The 18,344-nt window shown below is 41.2% G+C and overlaps 1 protein-coding gene across 4 annotated transcripts in view; it reads right to left on the bottom strand.

Moving 5' to 3' along the window:
* ARHGAP19 (Rho GTPase activating protein 19) overlaps positions 1–17,408 on the bottom strand; it is a 69,159-nt gene extending 51,751 nt beyond the window's left edge. Inside the window, exon 1 of one of the 4 annotated variants that reach the window (XM_070363299.1) lies at positions 17,330–17,408. In XM_070363299.1, the coding sequence (XP_070219400.1) occupies positions 17,330–17,385 (56 nt within the window). In that variant the 5' untranslated portion in view covers positions 17,386–17,408. Of the gene's footprint in view, positions 1–3,595; positions 3,901–17,029; positions 17,280–17,329 lie in introns of those variants that run through there. The other 3 variants (XM_070363298.1, XM_070363302.1, XM_070363297.1) reach the window with 3 other exon arrangements.
* Between the last annotated feature and the right edge of the window lie 936 nt (positions 17,409–18,344).

Raw genomic sequence — 18,344 nt, 5'->3', positions numbered from 1 at the left:
TAAACTAAGTCTGTGGTGCCCAAAAGTTTAAATTTCACCGAATACTATAAGATGCTATTTTGTTTTCCACTATCTCTATTTTCAAAAATACAAATGCTCAGCTATAAGTGCAATTAGCACATAGGCACCCAGAAGCTCCTGTGAAAGGTCTTTGAAAATTAGGTTGCAAATAATTTTTCTTTTACTGCATTTGCACATACATGCTAGTCTTTTAAGTGTTATTATTTTAAAGAGATCTTTGGGTATTTGCTAAAACTCCTTTGAAATTGGAAGTAATTATGACGCTTTTTCCACTATGGTAAACCTTAAGCAACCACCACTTTGGGGAAACATCATACACTTTCTCACTCAACACTTTCTGAATGACACCAACTGTTGAGATACGTGATATTGAAAAGATGGATTCTAATATATGAAATTTTATGCTGCATGAAATTTTTTTAATTTAAATATCCCAATTTCTTTTCAACACTTTAAAAAAATTATTTTATTTTTTTTGACCATATCTCGGGGCTTATGAGATCTTAGTTCCCCAACCAGGGATTGAACCTGGGACCTTGGCAGTGAAAGCAGAGATCTACCTGCTGGACCACTTTTTATTTCTTAACTCCTAAAAAGAAACTATTGTGTCAGTTAAAATAGTTATGCTTTGAAAAATGTAGGCTTTATCCTCCGTACACACCTTAATACCCATACTCTCAATTTAAATTTTAATGAAAATTTAACACAATGATGTAAGTGTATGCTTCATACTGGTGTACTTATTTTTAATATTTAAAAGCCATATTTGATGAAAAATCCAGATTGAAAAATGACTGATCTCTTGCTTAGGGTCATCCTAACAAAAGCAGCAGATTGAATAGCAGATCTAATTAAGGAGAGCTTGGTCATAAGGACAGCTACTACAAAATGACCTGATCAAAAGGAAAAAAATAAAGTAGACCTTGTTATCTGAGTGAAAAAAAAACTATTATTGCAACCAATGACAGATTGTAGGGATTCCAAAAATCAGAAAACTTTAAAATGATAAATAGACTTAACCATACAAAAGCTGCTGCTGCTGCTGCTAAGTTGCTTCAGTCGTGTCCGACTCTGTGCGACCCCATAGATGGCAGCCCACCAGGCTCTCCCGTCCCTGGGATTCTCCAGGCAAGAACACTGGAGTGGGTTGCCATTTCCTTCTCCAATGCATGAAAGTGAAAAGTGAAAGTGAAGTCGCTCAGTCGTTTCCGACTCTTTGAGACCCCATGGGCAAGAGTACTGGAGTGGGGTGCCATTGCCTTCTCCAATAAAAAAGCTAGTCAGATTTAAAAAAAAAAACCAAACCTAGTCAGATTTCAAAGGGCTTACTACAGTGCATGTAGCTTTCTCTGATTAAAGTTTGACTTTCTTAGAGAGCAGGAAGTGTTTGAAGATAATGTCAAGAATGTTACTAAATACTATTGCTGTACACTTTCTTGGTTTCTCATCTTCTCCTAATTGTTAGTTTCCTGTTATTTGGTGAGTTATTTGGTGAGTTTTTTTTAATTTCATTTTTAATTTCATTACAGCTTCATTTAATTTCATTAATTTTCATTAATTTCATTTTTTAATTTCATTTTCAAAAAACATTCTTGGTTTTATCCTTGTAATTGTGTTCACCATAAAAATAAAACAAGTGAAGAACTCCTACATTATGTAATCCCAATGTCATTCTTTATAGTTCCTAAATTAATGAAGTTCGCCACTTCCCAAATGTATTGATATAATTAAGACACATACATACAGCAATTGTTCAATCTCATAGTTCAGCTTAACAAATCACCTGTATTTAATTTCATAACTGATATTGTTATTTTTTCATCTGATTATCTTAGAAGCTATGGCTTTATACAGTTTTATAGTTTGATACTAACACATTTCCCATTATAAAATGTACTGTCATTAACTCACTCTATACTTTTAAAATTATTTATAAAGTAGATCACAAAACTTGTGAACTTCTGACAAAACTGTTCCTTTTTTATCTATCACTATATTTTAAAATTACAGAAAAGAACAACAGTTTTCCTACAGTTCAGTTCAGTTCAGTCACTCAGTCTTGTCCAACTCTTTGCGACCCCATGAAATCACAGCACGCCAGGCCTCCCTGTCCATCACCAACTCCCGGAGTTCACTCAGACTCACATCCATCGAGTCAGTGATGCCATCCAGCTATCTCATCCTCTGTCGTCCCCTCCTCCTCCTGCCCCCAATCCTTCCCAGCACCAGAGTTTTTTCCAGTGAGTCAACTCTTCACATAAGGTGGCCAAAGTACTGGAGTTTCAGCTTCAGCATCATTCCTTCCAAAGAAATCCCAGGGCTCACCTCTTTCAGAATGGACTGCTTGGATCTCCTTGCAGTCCAAGGGACTCTCAAGAGTCTCCTCCAGCACCACAGTTCAAAAGCATCAATTCTTTGGCACTCAGCTTTCTTCACAGTCCAACTCTCACATCCATACATGACTACTGGAAAAACCATAGCCTTGACTAGATGGACCTTTGTTGGCAACGTAATGTCTCTGCTTTTCAATATGCTATCTAGGTTGGTCATAACTTTCCTTCCAAGGAGTAAGCATCTTTTAATTTCATGGCTGCAGTCACCATCTGCAGTGATTCTGGAGCCCCCAAAAATAAAGTCTGACACTGTTTCCACGGTTTCCCCATCTATTTCCCATGAAGTGATGGGACCAGATGCCATGATCTTCATCTTCTGAATGTTGAGCTTTAAGCCAATTTTTTCACTCTCCACTTTCACTTTCATCAAGAGGCTTTTTAGTTCCTCTTCACTTTCTGCCATAAGGGTGGTGTCATCTGCATATCTGAGGTTATTGATATTTCTCCCGCAATCTTGACTCCAGCTCCGTGCTTCTTCCAGCCCAGCGTTTCTCATGATGTACTCTGCATATAAGTTAAATAAGCAGGGTGACAATATACAGCCTTGACATACTCCTTTTCCTATTTGGGACCAGTCTGTTGTTTAATGTCCAGTTCTAACTGTTGCTTCCTGACTTGCATACAGATTTCTCAAGAGGCAGATCAGGTGGTCTGGTATTCCCATCTCTTTCAGAATTTTCCACAGTTTATTGTGATCCACATAGTCAAAGGCTTTGGCATAGTCAATAAAGCAGAAATAGATGTTTTTCTGGAACTCTCTTGCTTTTTCAATGATCCAGCAGATGTTGGCAATTTGATCTCTGGTTCTTCTGCCTTTTCTAAAACCAACTTGAACATCTGGAAGTTCATGGTTCACGTATTGCTGAAGCCTGGCTTGGAGAATTTTGAGCATTACTTTACCAGCGCGTGAGATGAGTGCAATTGTGCGGAAGTCTGAGCATTCTTTGAGCATAATATTTTAAAATTACAGAAAAGGACAACAGTTTTCCTACAGTAGGCACTAAAGACTGTAACACAAAAGACAATAACAAGATCATTAACTGCTGGATGCACGGTACAGACAATGGAAGCTCTAAGAATTCAGAGGCAGGAGAGACTCTTTCACTCTTATACAAGGAGAGTTGAGATTTGCAGTAGGTCTTAAAGATGAGAAGGGTTTGACAGAGTTTGACAGTACTCACCTTGAGCACTCTGACTCCCATCCTCCTCCTTCAGACAGTTTCCATTCTCCAAGACCCCGTCCTACAGGGCTCATCAGCGCTGCCTCCAAAGCCTGCCCCTGTGGCTGTGGCTGGCAGCCTCTACAGTAAGTCACCCTCTTGTTCCCATATTTTCGTTTTTTCATTTTCATCTACTCTCTTGCTCTGCTCCCTTCCATACCATTTTTCCAGTGCTTCCTAGATTTTCACAAGCCACAACTATTGAGCCTGTTCTCTGGAGTCCATGTGCAGCAACTGCTGAAGCCTGTGAACCCTACAGTCCATGCTCTGCAAAAAGAGAAGCCACCACAATGAGATGCCCACGAACCACACCTAGAGAGTAACTCCCCCCTCGCCACGACTAAAGGAAAGCCCACGAAGCAACAAAGACTCAGCACAACCATAAGCTCAGCAGTAAAGAATCTGCCTGCAATGCAGACGCCGCAGGAGATGTGGGTTTGATCCCTGAATCGGGAAGATTCCCTGTAGGAGGAAATGGCAACCCACTCCAGTATTCTTGTCTGGAGAATCCCACAGAGAAGCCTAGCAGGCTACAGTCCACGGGGTCGTAGAGAGTTGGACACAACTGAAGAGACTTGGCAAGCATGCATGCTCACTGTGCATAGGCTTAAATAAATAAAATTATTTTTTTAATTACACATATTTCAGATCATTATAAACATCAGTTTTTAAAACTTCATATAACTATATACCAGTAACCCCAAACAAAAAGACAAGAAATGTTAAAGTAGCTTGCTCAAAGACACATACTGTTTTAACTGAGGGAAAAGTTATCAGTAAACAACATATCTGCTGGGATCTTCCCAAGTTTGAAACTGCAAAGATCCATGCTGTTGTTGCTGTTCTGTCAATGTATCGTGTCCGACTCTTTGCAACCCCATGGACTGCAGCACATCAAGCTTCCCTGTTCTTCACTATCTCCCAGAGTTTGCTCAAACTCATGTACATGGAACACTGATGCTATCTATCTCATCCTCTGCCACACCCTTCTCCTCCTGCCTTCTTTCCCAGCACCAGGGCCTTTTCCAGAGAGCCAGCTCTACACATCAGGTTGCCAAAGTATTAGAGCTTCAGCATCAGTCCTTCCAATGAATATTCAGGACCGCTTTCCTTTAGGATTGACTGGTTAGATCTCCTTGCAATCCAAGGGACTCCCAAGAGTCTTCTCCAACACCACAGTTCAAAAGCATCAATTCTTCAGCACTCAAGTTTCTTTATAGTCGAACTCTCACATCCATACATGAGTACTAGAAAAACCATAGCTTTGACTAGATGGACCTTTGTTGGCAAAGTAATGTCTCTGCTTTTTAATATGCTGTCTAGGTTGGTCATGGCTTTTCTTCCAATGAGTGTCTTTTAATTTCATGACTGCAGTCACCATCTACAGTGATTCTGGAGCCCCAAAAAATAGTCTCTCACTTTTTCCATTGTTTTCTCATATATATGGGAATTGGTTATATATATTATATAGATTTTTATATAGATTTTATATATTTATATTAATATTATTATATTATATAATATTATATTTTATTGGAGAAGGCAATGGCACCCCACTCCAGTACTCTTGCCTGGAAAATCCCATGGACAGAGGAGCCTAGTGGGCTGCAGTCCATGGGGTCTCGAAGAGTCTCGACTGAGCGACTTCACTTTCACTTTGCACTTTCATGCATTGGAGAAGGAAATGGCAACCCACTCCAGTGTTCTTGCCTGGAGAATCCCAGGGACAGGGGAGCCTGGTGGGCTGCCGTCTATGGGGTCGCACAGAGTCCGACACCACTGAAGTGACTTAGCAGCAGCAGCTTTCACTTTCATTTCACTATCACTTTCAGCTCTTTAGTACTTCTTCACTTTCTGCCATAAGGGTGGTGTCATCTGCATATCTGAGGTTATTGACATTTCTCCTGGCAATCTTCATTGCAGCCTGTGCTTCATCCAGCCCAGCATTTTGCATGATGTACTCTGCATATAAGTTAAATAAGCAGGGTGACAATATACAACCTTGACTTACTCCTTTCCGGATTTGGAACAAGTCTGTTGATCCATGTCCAGTTCCAACTGTTTCTTCTTGGCTTGCATAGGTAGGCCAAGATTTCTCAGGAGGCAGGTAAGGTGGTCTGGTATTCCCATCTCTTTCAGAGTTTTCCACAGTTTGTTGTGATCCACATAGTCAAAGGCTTTGGCACAGTCAATAAAGCAGAAGTTTTTCTGGAACTCTCTTGCTTTTGCAATGATCCAACGGATATTGGCAATTTGATCTCTAGTTCCTCTGCCTTTTCTAAATCCAGCTTGAGTATCTGGAAGTTCACAGTTCATGGTTCACGTACTGTTGAAGCCTGGCTTAGAGAATTTTGAGCATTAGTTTACTAGCACGTGAGATGAGTGCAACTGTGCAGTAGTTTGAGCATTCTTTGGCATTGCCTTTGTTTGGGATTGGAATGAAAACCGACCTTCTCCAGTCCTGTGGCCACTGCTGAGTTTTCCAAATTTGCTGACATACTGAGTGCAGCACTTTCACAGCATCATCTTTTAGAATTTGAAATAGCTCAAATGGAATTCCATCACCTCCACTAGCTCTGTTCGTAGTGATGCTTCCTAAGGCCCACTTGACTTCACATTCCAGGATGTCTGGCTCTAGGTGAGTGATCACACCATCATGATTATCTGGGTCATGAAGATCTTTTTTGTATAGTTCTTCTGTGTATTCTTGCCCCCTCTTTTTAATATCTTCTGCTTTTGTTAGGTCCATACCCTTTCTGTCCTTTATTGTGCCCATCTTTGCATGAAACGTTCCCTTGGTAGCTCTAATTTTCTTGAAGAGATCTCTAGTCTTTCCCATTCTATTGTTTTCCTCTATTTTTTTGCACTAATCACTGAGGAAGGCTTTCTTATCTCTCCTTGCTATTCTTTGGAACTCTGCATTCAAATGGGTATATCTTTCCTTTTCTCCTTTGCTTTTCGCTTCTCTTCTCTTCTCAGCTATTTGTAAGTCCTCCTCAGACAGCCATTTTGCCTTTCTTTTTCTTGAGGATGGTCTTGATCATTGCCTCCTGTACAGTGTCATGAACCTCCATTCATAGTTTTCAGGCACTCTGTCTCTCAGATCTAATCCCTTGAATCTGTTTGTCACTTCCACTGTATAATCCTAAGAGATTTGATTTAGATCATACCTGAATGGTCTAGTGATTTTCCATATTTTCTTCCATTTAAGTCTAAATTTGGCAATAAGGAGTTCATGATCTGAGCCACACTCAGCTCCCGGTCTTGTTTTTGCTGACTGCATAGGGCTTCTCCATCTTTGGCTGCAAAGAATATAATCAATCTGATTTCGGTGTTGACCATCTTGGTCAACACTGTCCATATGTAGAGTCTTCGCTTGTGTTGTTGGAAGAGGGTGTTTGCTATGACCAGTGCATTCTCTTGGCAAAACTCTATTAGCCTTTGCCCTTCTTCATTCTGTACTCCAAGGCCACATTTGCCTGTTATTCCAGGTATCTCTTGACTTCCTCCTTTTGCATTCCAGTCCCCTATAATAAAAAGGACATCTTTTTTGGCTGTTAGTTCTAGAAGGTCTTGTAGGTCTTCATAGAACCATTCAACTTCAGCTTCTTCAGCATTACTGGTTGGGGCATAGACTTGGATTACCGTGATATTGAATGATTTGCCTTGGAAACGAACAGAGATCATTCTGTCGTTTTTGAGATTGCATCCAAGTACTGCATTTTGGACTCTTTTGTTGACTATGATAGCTACTCCATTTCTTCTAAGAGATTCCTGCCCACAGTAGTAGATATAATGTTCATCTGAGTTAAATTCACCCATTCCTGTCCATTTTAGTTCACTGATTCCTAAAATGTCGACGTTCACTCTTGCCATGTCCTGTTTGACAACTTTCAATTTGCTTTGATTCATGGACCTAACATTCCAGGTTCCTATGCAATATTGCTCTTTACAGCATAGGACTTTACTTTCATCACCAGTACATCCACAACTGAGTGTTGCTTTTGCTTTGGCTCCGTCTCTTCATTCTTTCTGGAGTTATTTTTCCACTGTTCTCCAGTAGCATATTGGGCACCTACTGACCTGGGGAATTCATCTTTCAGTGTCCTATCTTTTTGCCTTTTCATACTGTTCATGGGGTTCTCAAGGCAAGAATACTGAAGTGATTTGCCATCCCCTTCTCTAGTGGACCACATTTTATCAGAACTCTCCAGCATGACCCATCCATCTTGGATGGCCCTACATGGCATGGCTCATAGTCTCACTGAGTTAGACAAAGTTGTGGTCCATGTGATCAGTTTGATTAGTTTTCTGTGATTGTGGTTTTCATTCCATCTGCCCTCTGATGGATAAGGATAAGAGGCTTATGGAAGCTTCCACCTCATAATTCTCTATAGAATAGACCTAGGCAGTGTTGCAGCAAGGGAAACCAGGAACTTGGAGATAAGATGATTTTCCATGTGCAAGTCACCAACTTATTGCCTCTCATCCATCACTGCCTACTCTGCAAAAATGGAGCCAGAGCCTCTAAGTATACTTCCTTTTCTAGCTGGTACAATGTTCAGCATTACTGATAAAGAACACTGCAGAGATAGAGGAGGAGGCAGGGCCTTTCCCTTTAGGCTTTCAGGCTGCTCCTCTAGGGAAGCTCCTGCAGGTTGCACAGCTTCTCCATTGATAGGCTCCATGTTATAGCAGTCAGCAGCACCCATAAGCCAGCTGCTTTCCACCCACACACCCCGTCATCCCTGAGACATCTCCCTATGCACAGCTTTCCCAAGTATCCTAAAGGGGTGGGTTTCAGGAAGGTTCCTGAAGGTGAATTTCCAACAAGTTCTACCACATTATTTCTCTGCCATTCTGTGGCTCCAACGTGGGATATCTGCCCTAGGGTATCTATCTCTTCTTAGCACATTCTATCTCAGCCCTAAGAATTATAGTGGATTCTTTTTATCCAGCTTTATCAAGGTATAATTAGCAGACAAAATGATAAGATATAGTATTTATAAAGTGTACAGCATGATGACTTGATATACATATGCAGGGCATAGTTGATGCTGGTTTCTATCTGTAATTCTTTAGCGATCTCTTTATTTATTAGCCAATCCCCTGTTACTCCAATTCCCTGTTAGAATCAATAACTCTTTATACTAAACTTTCTTTGTTCAAATTACTATATAGTTTCTGTGTCCTAGTTGAACCCTGATCAGGTAAAACTAGCAAAACATCAGCACAAAATAGATGGACTCTGGCATTTCTAGAAACATGGTTAATAAAATGTAATCAATAGGGTTTACTCAAGGTAGCCAGAAGGTATCTTCAGGAAGAAAGTACTGATAAGTGCTGATTAAAAAACAAAAGGAAGTAATAATCTAATCAATCAACTGTAGTAAGTCTCTTTCAAACATAAAATGGGACAATCTGACAAACAGATCAGGTATATTCTTTTTTCATTTTTTACTGAAGCATAGTTGATTTACAATGTTTCAGACAAAGTGATTCAGTTATATATGTGTGTATGCATATTCTTTTTTCAGATTCTTTTCCACTACAGATTATTAGAAGATATTGAAGATAGTTCCCTGTGCTACTGACAGATAGGTCCTTGTTGTTTATTTTACATATAGTATGTGTTCTTTCTCCTTTGGTAAACATAAGCTTGTTTTCTATATCTATGAATCTACTTCTGGTTTGTTCAGTTCAGCTCAGTTTAGTTGCTCAGTTGTGTCCAACTCTGCGACCCCATGAATTGCAGCACGCCAGGCCTCCCTGTCCATCACCAACTCCTGGAGTTCACTCAGACTCATGTCCATTGAGTCAGTGATGCCATCCAGCCATCTCATCCTCTGTCATCCCCTTCTCCTCCTGCCCCCAATCCTTCCCAGCATCAGAGTCTTTTCCAATGAGTCAACTCTTCAAATGAGGTGGCCAAAGTACTTGAGTTTCAGCTTTAGCATCATTCCTTCCAAAGAAATCCCAGGGCTGATCTCTTTCAGAATGGACTGGTTGGATCTCCTTGCAGTCCAAGGGACTCTCAAGAGTCTTCTCCAACACCACAGTTCAAAAGCATCAATTCTTCGCGACTCAGCCTTCTTCACAGTCCAACCCTCACATCCATACATGACCACAGGAAAAACCATAGCCTTGACTAGACGGACCTTTGTTGGCAAAGTAATGTCTCTGCTTTTCAATATGCTATCTAGGTTGGTCATAACTTTCCTGCCAAGGAGTAAGTGTCTTTTAATTTCATGCTGCAGTCACCATCTGCAGTGATTCTGGAGCCCAAAAAAATAAACACTGTTTCCATTGTTTCCCCATCTATTTCCCATGAAGTGATGGGACCAGATGTCATGATCTTCGTTTTCTGAATGTTGAGCTTTAAGTCAACTTTTTCACTCTCCTCTTTCACCTTCATCAAGAGGCTTTTTAGTTCTTCTTCACTTTCTGCCATAAGGGTGGTATCATCTGCATATCTGAGGTTATTGATATTTCTCCCGGCAATCTTGATTCCAGCTTGTGTTTCTTCCAGTCCAGCGTTTCTCATGATGTACTCTGCATATAAGTTAAATAAGCAGGGTGACAATATACAGCCTTGACATACTCCTTTTCCTATTTGGGACCAGTCTGTTGTTTCATGTCCAGTTCTAACTGTTGCTTCCTGATCTGCATATAGGTTTCTCAAGAGGCAGGTCAGGTGGTCTGGTATTCCCATCTCTTTTAGAATTTTCCACAGTTTATTGTGATCCACATAGTCAAAGGCTTTGGCATAGTCAATAAAGCAGAAATAGATGTTTTTCTGGAACTCTCTTCCTTTTTCCATGATCCAGCGGATGTTGGCAATTTGGTCTCTGGTTCCTCCGCCTTTTCTAAAATCAGCTTAAACATCTGGAAGTTCACAGTTCATGTATTGCTGAAGCCTGGCTTGGAGAATTTTGAGCATTACTTTACTACCGTATGCTGCTGCTGCTGCTGCTAAGCCACTTCAGTCGTGTCCGACTCCGTGCGACCCCATAGACGGCAGCCCACCAGGCTCCTCCGTCCCTGGGATTCTCCAGGCAAGAACACTGGAGTAGGTTACCATTTCCTTCTCCAGTGCATGAAAGTGAAAAGTAAAAGTGAAGTTGCTCAGTCGTGTCCGACTCTTAGCGACCCCATGGACTGTGCAGCCTACCAGGCTCCTCCATCCATGGGATTTTCCAGGCAAGAGCACTGGAGTGGGGTGCCATTGCCTTCTCCTACTAGCGTGTGAGATGAGTGCAAATAAGTTCATTTATATACTTTATGCAAATTACCTAAATTGCCTTATCAATTGGCTTATGAACCTGAATGGAATCAGTCCTTAAGTCCATTTAACAAATAGAACAGTTTTTTGAACTTGCATTAATAAAAAGACTGCTGCTCTCTGAGGACCTTCTCCACAACCACCCAGAAACCTCCTTCTTCAACACTGTTTAACCTTACAAACTCTACAGCTAAAGGTTAGAGGCAAAGAAAGGTAGCCCATTGACCAGTTTATAAAGATTAACTTTAAAATTCTATTTTCTTTTTCCCCTCTCCTTCCATCAAGAGTGCCCTTGCCTGTAAATAAACTCTCTAAGCCAGATAAACTGATAAAAATGCAAAATAAAAAGATTCTGATTCAAGAAAGACCCCTAAAGAATCTATTCCTCATTTCAGTTCACAGAATTTGACAGTACAAATAAAAAATTAGATTCAGGGAGTTCTCTGGTGGTCAAGTGGTTAGGACTCGGTGCTCTTGCTGCTATGGGCCCATTAATCCCTGTTCGGGAAACTAAGATCTCCAACGCCTCACAGCTCAGCAGCCAAAAAAACTGGATTCAGACATTTAAACCATGTTTTCTACTTTTTTTACAAGTGAGAACAGAAAATTCTTCCTAAGATCAACAGGTTCTGTCTATCACTTTTCTTGAAGGGCCACACTGCTGTCTTCTAAGAGAAAAGAACAATGTAATTTTAAAAAGGGACTTTACTAAGTCTATACTGTAGTGATTCAGCAGGATACAGGGCACTTTCCCCATCTTCAGACACCTTCCTTATCCTCCAAAAACATTTCCAAACTGGGATGTAACTATCCCAAAGTCTGTTCCAAAGCTTCCTGCTATTCCTAAGTCCCATGGGCAGGGCTCCAAAACTTAGACACTGCTGGTATATTAACTGTCTCCAACTTTTCACAAATGCTATCACTTCCAGGACTTGTTCTGCCTCTCTCCACTCCTGTATGTTCTTGTTTGCTTTTCTGGTTCACAGTGGGTTTCTTTTTTTCAGGGAATATTGAGGTTAAAAAGCCTGTGACTCTGTTATCAATTTCCCCTCTTCATCTAATAATAGTTAGGACTTTCTTTTTATGCCTCTTTTCAACTCAAAAAATACTGAGCCATATTTCCCTACTGCCAATTATGTGGGTAGGTGGCTATAATTCTTTTCCTGCTTTTGTTTTTTCTCTCTTTGGCCCTTGAGAGTCTCTACTTTTTTTTCTATTATTTTTATACTACTACTGGTAGAGTAGATAGCTTCAATTTGTGGATTTCCCTTATTAGATGCAGGCTTAAAATAATAATGAAGAAACAGAACTAGAAAGCAAAACAGTTCTAAACAGATGATCATATATTCTCCATTCAACATGCAAATATATATTGCTTTGTGCAAATAGACAATTCTTTCCTCTTCTTTATGGACTACAAGCGACCATATCAGCAACAGAAGATTAGAAAGGTTAATATCTGCAGAGCATAAAGTAATTTGCATGGCATTTATCACAAGGTAATATTTTTGTCTTAAAAATACCAAAAACTATTATTCATTCATTACTGACCACCTTGTTATTGTTGTTCAGTCAGTAAGTCGTGTCCGACTCTTTGCGAACCCATGGACTGCAGGACACCAGGCCTCCCTGTCCCTCACTATCTCCTGTAGTTTGCTCAAGTTCATGTCCACTGAGTTGGTGATGCTATCCAACCATCTCATTCTCTGCTCCCCTCCTTTCCTTTTGTCCTCAATCTTTCAAAACCATCAGGGTCTTTTCCAGTGAGTCAGCTGTTTGCATCAAGTGGCCAAAGTATTGGCCAGTAAACTGCAGACCACCTACACAAACCTAATTGTTGGGAATACATAATAAAAATATACATGACCTGCCCTCAAAAAGCCCTTAGAAAACTCAACTTCTCTATGAACTACTTCAGGTTCAGATAACAGTCTGTGAATATCAACTGATTATGTAACTAATACTATTGCCCCAAATTTAAATTCAAATAGCAATATCCTTTAAAGAAATTCAAACTATTCCTGCTGTCGAACGGTATTTTGTCTTCAGATTTTCATCACAATTCAAGATTTTAGAGCAGGCTAAAGGATGATCTAATCAAACTCATCAATTCCCTCTACGGTTTCTGGGGAGGGAAATGATCCAACCATTTACAGGCAGCTTCAAGAGGGGAAAATTCTTCCCTATAAAATATGAAATAACATACTACCACTCCCATCTCTGCTAAGTAAGGAGTCCAAGTCCTAGCCACAAACCCAGCTTTCAGAGATGTGCATTCTCCTATTCAATACAAACAGCACCAACAGATACCAACCAAAAGTTTTACTCATTTACACTGGGGCAATGTATACAACACAGGCCTGGCAGGCTAAAGCCCAGAGGGTTGCAAAAAGGTCAGACTCCCATATGTAAAATAGATAGCCAACAAGAATTTGCTGTGTATGGCTCAGGAAACTCAAACAAGGGCTCTATATCAACCTAGAGGGGTGGGATGGGGAGGGAGATGGGAAGGAGGTTCAGAAGGGAGGGGATATATGTATACCTATACTACTGCACAATTGCACTTATTTCACATGCTAGTAAAGTAATGCTCAAAATTCTCCAAGCCAGGCTTCAGCAATACGTGAACCATGAACTTCCAGATGTACAAGCTGGTTTCAGAAAAAGCAGAGGAACCAGAGATCAAATTGCCAACATCCGCTGGATCATGCAAAAAGCAAGAGAGTTCCAGAAAAACATCTATTTCTGCTTTATTGACTATGCCAAAGCCTTTGACTGTGTGGATCACAATAAACTGTGGAAAATTCTAAAAGAGATGGGAATACCAGACCACCTGACCTGCCTCTTGAGAAATCTGTATGCAGGTCAGGAAGCAACAGTTAGAATTGGACATGAAACAACAGACTGGTCCCAAATAGGAAAAGGAGTACGTCAAGGCTGTATACTGTCACCCTGCTTATTTAACTTATATGCAGAGTACATCATGAGAAACGCTGGACTGGAAGAAACACAAGCTGGAATCAAGATTGCCGGGAGAAATATCAATAACCTCAGATATGCAGATGACACCACCCTTATGGCAGAAAGTGAAGAAGAACTAAAAAGCCTCTTGATGAAGGTGAAAGAGGAGAGTGAAAAAGTTGGCTTAAAACTCAGCATTCAGAAAACAAAGATCATGGCATCTGGTCCCATCACTTCATGGGAAATAGATGGGGAAACAATGGAAACAGTGTCAGACTTTATTTTTGGGGGCTCCAAAATCACTGCAGATGGTGACTGCAGCATGAAATTAAAAGACACTTACTCCTTGGCAGGAAAGTTATGACCAACCTAGATAGCATATTGAAAAGCAGAGACATTACTTTGCCAACAAAGGTCCGTCTAGTCAAGGCTATGGTTTTTCCTGTGGTCATGTATGGATGTGAGGGTTGGACTGTGAAGAAGGCTGAGCGGCGAAGAATTGATGCTTTTGAACTGTGGTGTTGGAGAAGACTCTTGAGAGTCCCTTGGACTGCAAGGAGATCCAACCAGTCCATTCTGAAAGAGATCAGCCCTGGGATTTCTTTGGAAGGAATGATGCTAAAGCTGAAACTCCAATACTTTGGCCACCTCATTTGAAGAGTTGACCCATTGGAAAAAACTCTGGTGCTGGGAGGGATTGGGGGCAGGAGGAAAAGGGGACAACAGAGGATGAGATGGCTGGATGGCATCACTGACTCGATGGACGTGAGTCTGAGTGAACTCCAGGAGTTGGTGATGGACAGGGAGGCCTGGCATGCTGGGATTCATGGGGTCGCAAAGAGTCAGACACGACTGAGCGACTGAACTGAACTGATGGCTGATTCACGTTGAGGTTTGACAGAAAACAACAAAATTTTGTAAAGCAATTATCCTTCAATAAAAAAATAATTTTTTTTAAAAAAGGAGTCAGACTTGACTTAGAGACTCAACAAACAACACTGTAAATAGGCTCACTCTACTGAATTCCAGACTGAATTAATACTTCCCTGGTGGCTCAGACAGTAAAGCGTCTGCCTACACTGTGGGATACCCAGGTTAGATGCCTTGGCTGGGAAGATCCTCTGGAGAAGGAAATGACAACCCACTCCAGTACTCACAACATTCCATGGATGGAGGGGTGTGGTAGTCTACAGCCCATGGGGTTGCAGAGTCGAACACGACTGAACGACCTCACTTTCTTTTTTCTTTCGCTGAATTCCAATATGCATTTTCTCAATTAAGACAACTAAGTTCTTAAAGCTGGGGTAAAACCACCTAGAAATTCTTTCTAGGAAAAGCTATCTTGGGAGTGTGCTAACTTGGGAGAAAACACTCTGTAGAAATAAAGCAATGATTTCCTAAACTGATTCCTCTGATCTGTTCTTTAGTTCTTCTACTAGAAGAACAAAAAACTATTAAGTATGGAGTGGTTATTAACTACTAGGTTCAGCACTGATAGCTTTAAAAGGATTGTCTGGTTTAATCCTGACATTCTCTGGAGTAGACATCATTATGTCCGTTTACAAATGAAGAAACTGAAGCTGAGAGAAGTTTAAAAATTGGCCCAAGTATTTTATTGTTTTTAGTGCTCCTATAATTATGATTCTTTTCCTAATTTCCTTTTCAGATAGTTCATTCTTAGCGTATAGAATCATAACTGATTTCTGTATGTTAATTTTGTATCCTGCAACTTGAACCTGTTTATAAATTCGAATAGTTTTTTTTTTGTTAGCATCTTAAGGATTTCCTACATACAAAATCATGTCTTCAAAGAGGGATAACTTTACTTCTTCCTTTTCTTATTTCAATCCCTCCTTGTTTTTTTTTCTTGCCTAATTGCTCTGGCTAGGACTTCCAATACTATGTTGAGCAGAAGTGGCAAGAGTGGGCAGCCTTGCCTTGTTCCTCACCACAGTCGGTATCATCGCACATCTGTCAGGATGGCTATGATTAAAAAAAAAAAAAGTGTTGGTGAGGACCTGGAGAATCTGGAACCTTTGTACACTGCTGGGAGGAAAACAAAATAGGGCAGTGCATAGCTCAGTGGTAAAGAACTCACCTACCAATGCAGAAGACACCAGTTTGATCCCTAGATCTCCTGGCAACCCACTCCAGTATCCCTGCCTGGGAAATCCCATGGACAGAGGAGCCTGGCAGGCTATAGTACATAGGGTTGCAAAAGAGTCAGACACAACTTAGAGACTAAACAACAGCAGCGAGTAGCCTAGAAGTTCACAAAAAAAATTTTAAATAGAGCTACCCTAGGACCCAGCAATCTCCTTCTTTGTATTTATCCAAAAGTATGAAATTAGGATCTCAAAGAATTATTAGCAGTCTCATGTTCACTGAGGCATAATTAACAATAGCCAAGATGTGGCAACAACCTAAATGTCCATGGACATATGAATAGATACAGGCGAACTATGGTATATACATAGAGCGGAATATTACTCGCCTTTACAAAAGAGAATTCTGCAGTATGTGACAGTATGGATGAAACTTGAGGACATTATGCTAACTGAAATAAGCCAGTTGCAGAAAGACAAATGATTCCACTTATATGAGATATACGCTTACACGAGATGTCTAAAATAGTCAAAGTCACAGAATTAAAGAATGGAATGGGGCTTGCTAGCAGCTGGGAGAAGAGCAATGGGAAGTTACTATTTACTTAAAGTTTCAGTTAAGCAAAATGAATAAGCTTTTGAGATTTACTGTACAACACTACCTACAGTCGACAACACTCACTGTGCTCTTAAAATTTTACCAACAGGGTAGATCTCATGCTAAATGTTTTCATTACATTAAAAAATTTCAAATGTTTAACTGATCCAAGGACTCAAATCCATATCTAAACGACATTCAAATCTGTGCTCCGAATTAACCATATAAACTGCCTCGGAAGAGATTAAAAAGTACTGACAGCATTCTCCCCCTACTTCCCTGGTGGCTCAGACGGTAAACCGTCTGTCTACAATGCGGGAGACCAGGGGTCGCCAAGAGTCGGAGACGACTGAGCGACTGATCTGATCTGATCTGATCTGACAGCGTTCTCTCCCAGCGCTGTGCGACGTTGGGGAATTCGCTTAACAGCTCTGGGCTTGTTTCCTCACCATTGAGATGAGTCTCAGCGCAAAGGCACGCAGCGTTGCCACCACAAACAGGTCGGTTTGCAGCCAACCCTGCTAGTGGACCTCCCAATAGCATCAGCAGGATCAACCAGGGTCCTGGCTGTGCCCAGCGCCGGCGCCAGACCACCGAGCCTCAGTCCCTGCAGGCGCAAAGATGAGAAACGCCGCAGAAAAAAGGAACAAAGCCTGGCCCCCTGGGTCACCGTGACCCAAGAGAAAGGCGTCAGTACGACCAGCCCACGGCCTCGTTTCCTAGGCAGCTGGACCAAGAACTGGGCTCACCTCCGGCCAGGCTCCGGGGCTGGCACCTCCCCTTCACTCTGCGCCTCAGTCGCCATCTTAGTCAGCAAACTTCTTTCACCGCCCCCAACTCTGGCCCCGCCCTCATGCCTTTCGATTGGCTAAAGTCTTACCTTCCTTTTTTATACGATTGGCTAACTTGCCCGCCCCTCCTCAACCCGAATAACTTCATGACATTATTGGTCTGTTCAAATAACTAACCGTCATTAGTGGCCCCCTGTCGTGGCGGAAAAGAAAGGGGTGAGGGGCCACGCAGGGGGCGGTGGGAAACCCAGCCCCTTGGCCTGCGGGTAGTTGTAGTTTCTTATTTTGATTAACTCTTCGGATTCCACCGACTTTTAGCTTCAAGTCAGAAATATACAGCTTACGCTCAAATTCTGTCCTGATGTGTAAGTCTCAGAATTACAGAATTGTCGGACTTGAAAGTGACTTCAAGAGTCACTCTCTAAAATGGCAAAATTAGTTTTCTGTCCTGATACAGAGGTACAGAGCAGCAGACAAGAAGTACTTACTAAATTTGTTTCACAGCCTGCTTTCTTCAGACAGCATACCAGTGGGTCACTTCTTCATTCCACCCGCTCCCTTCTGGCTTCCCAGGGAAGCCACAGTTTACCTCTCTGATCTGAATCATGGAGCCAAAACCTGCATAATTTTGTCCCTGGCTGAGCTTTAATCCTCAAAGAGAGAAAGAATCATAATTATGCTTTCCCTCCCTACCTCACAGGCTTCTGGTGAGGATTAACTGAGGCAATAGATGCTAGAACACTGTAAACTTAAAGTATTAATTTCTTTCTCTGTGTTAGTTTCCTCTGCTGGGTTTTTCTATGGATATTTTTCCTGTTGTTCTCTCTGACAACCTTTCACGTGAGGATCATCCAGCACTCTCCTTTTCTTTCCCTAAGTTCTATCCACATACATTTCAGTTTCTCAGAAGCCTTTGCTCTGTTGCTTTTCCTGGGTGGCCTGCCTTATTATTTTTCACATATCAGTTTAAAAG

The sequence above is a fragment of the Bos mutus genome, chromosome 26 (assembly GCF_027580195.1).
Source record: "Bos mutus isolate GX-2022 chromosome 26, NWIPB_WYAK_1.1, whole genome shotgun sequence".
NCBI classification, from domain to species: Eukaryota; Metazoa; Chordata; class Mammalia; order Artiodactyla; family Bovidae; genus Bos; species Bos mutus.
Note: the sequence above shows the minus strand (reverse complement) of the source record. Positions and strands in the feature narration are given on the sequence as shown.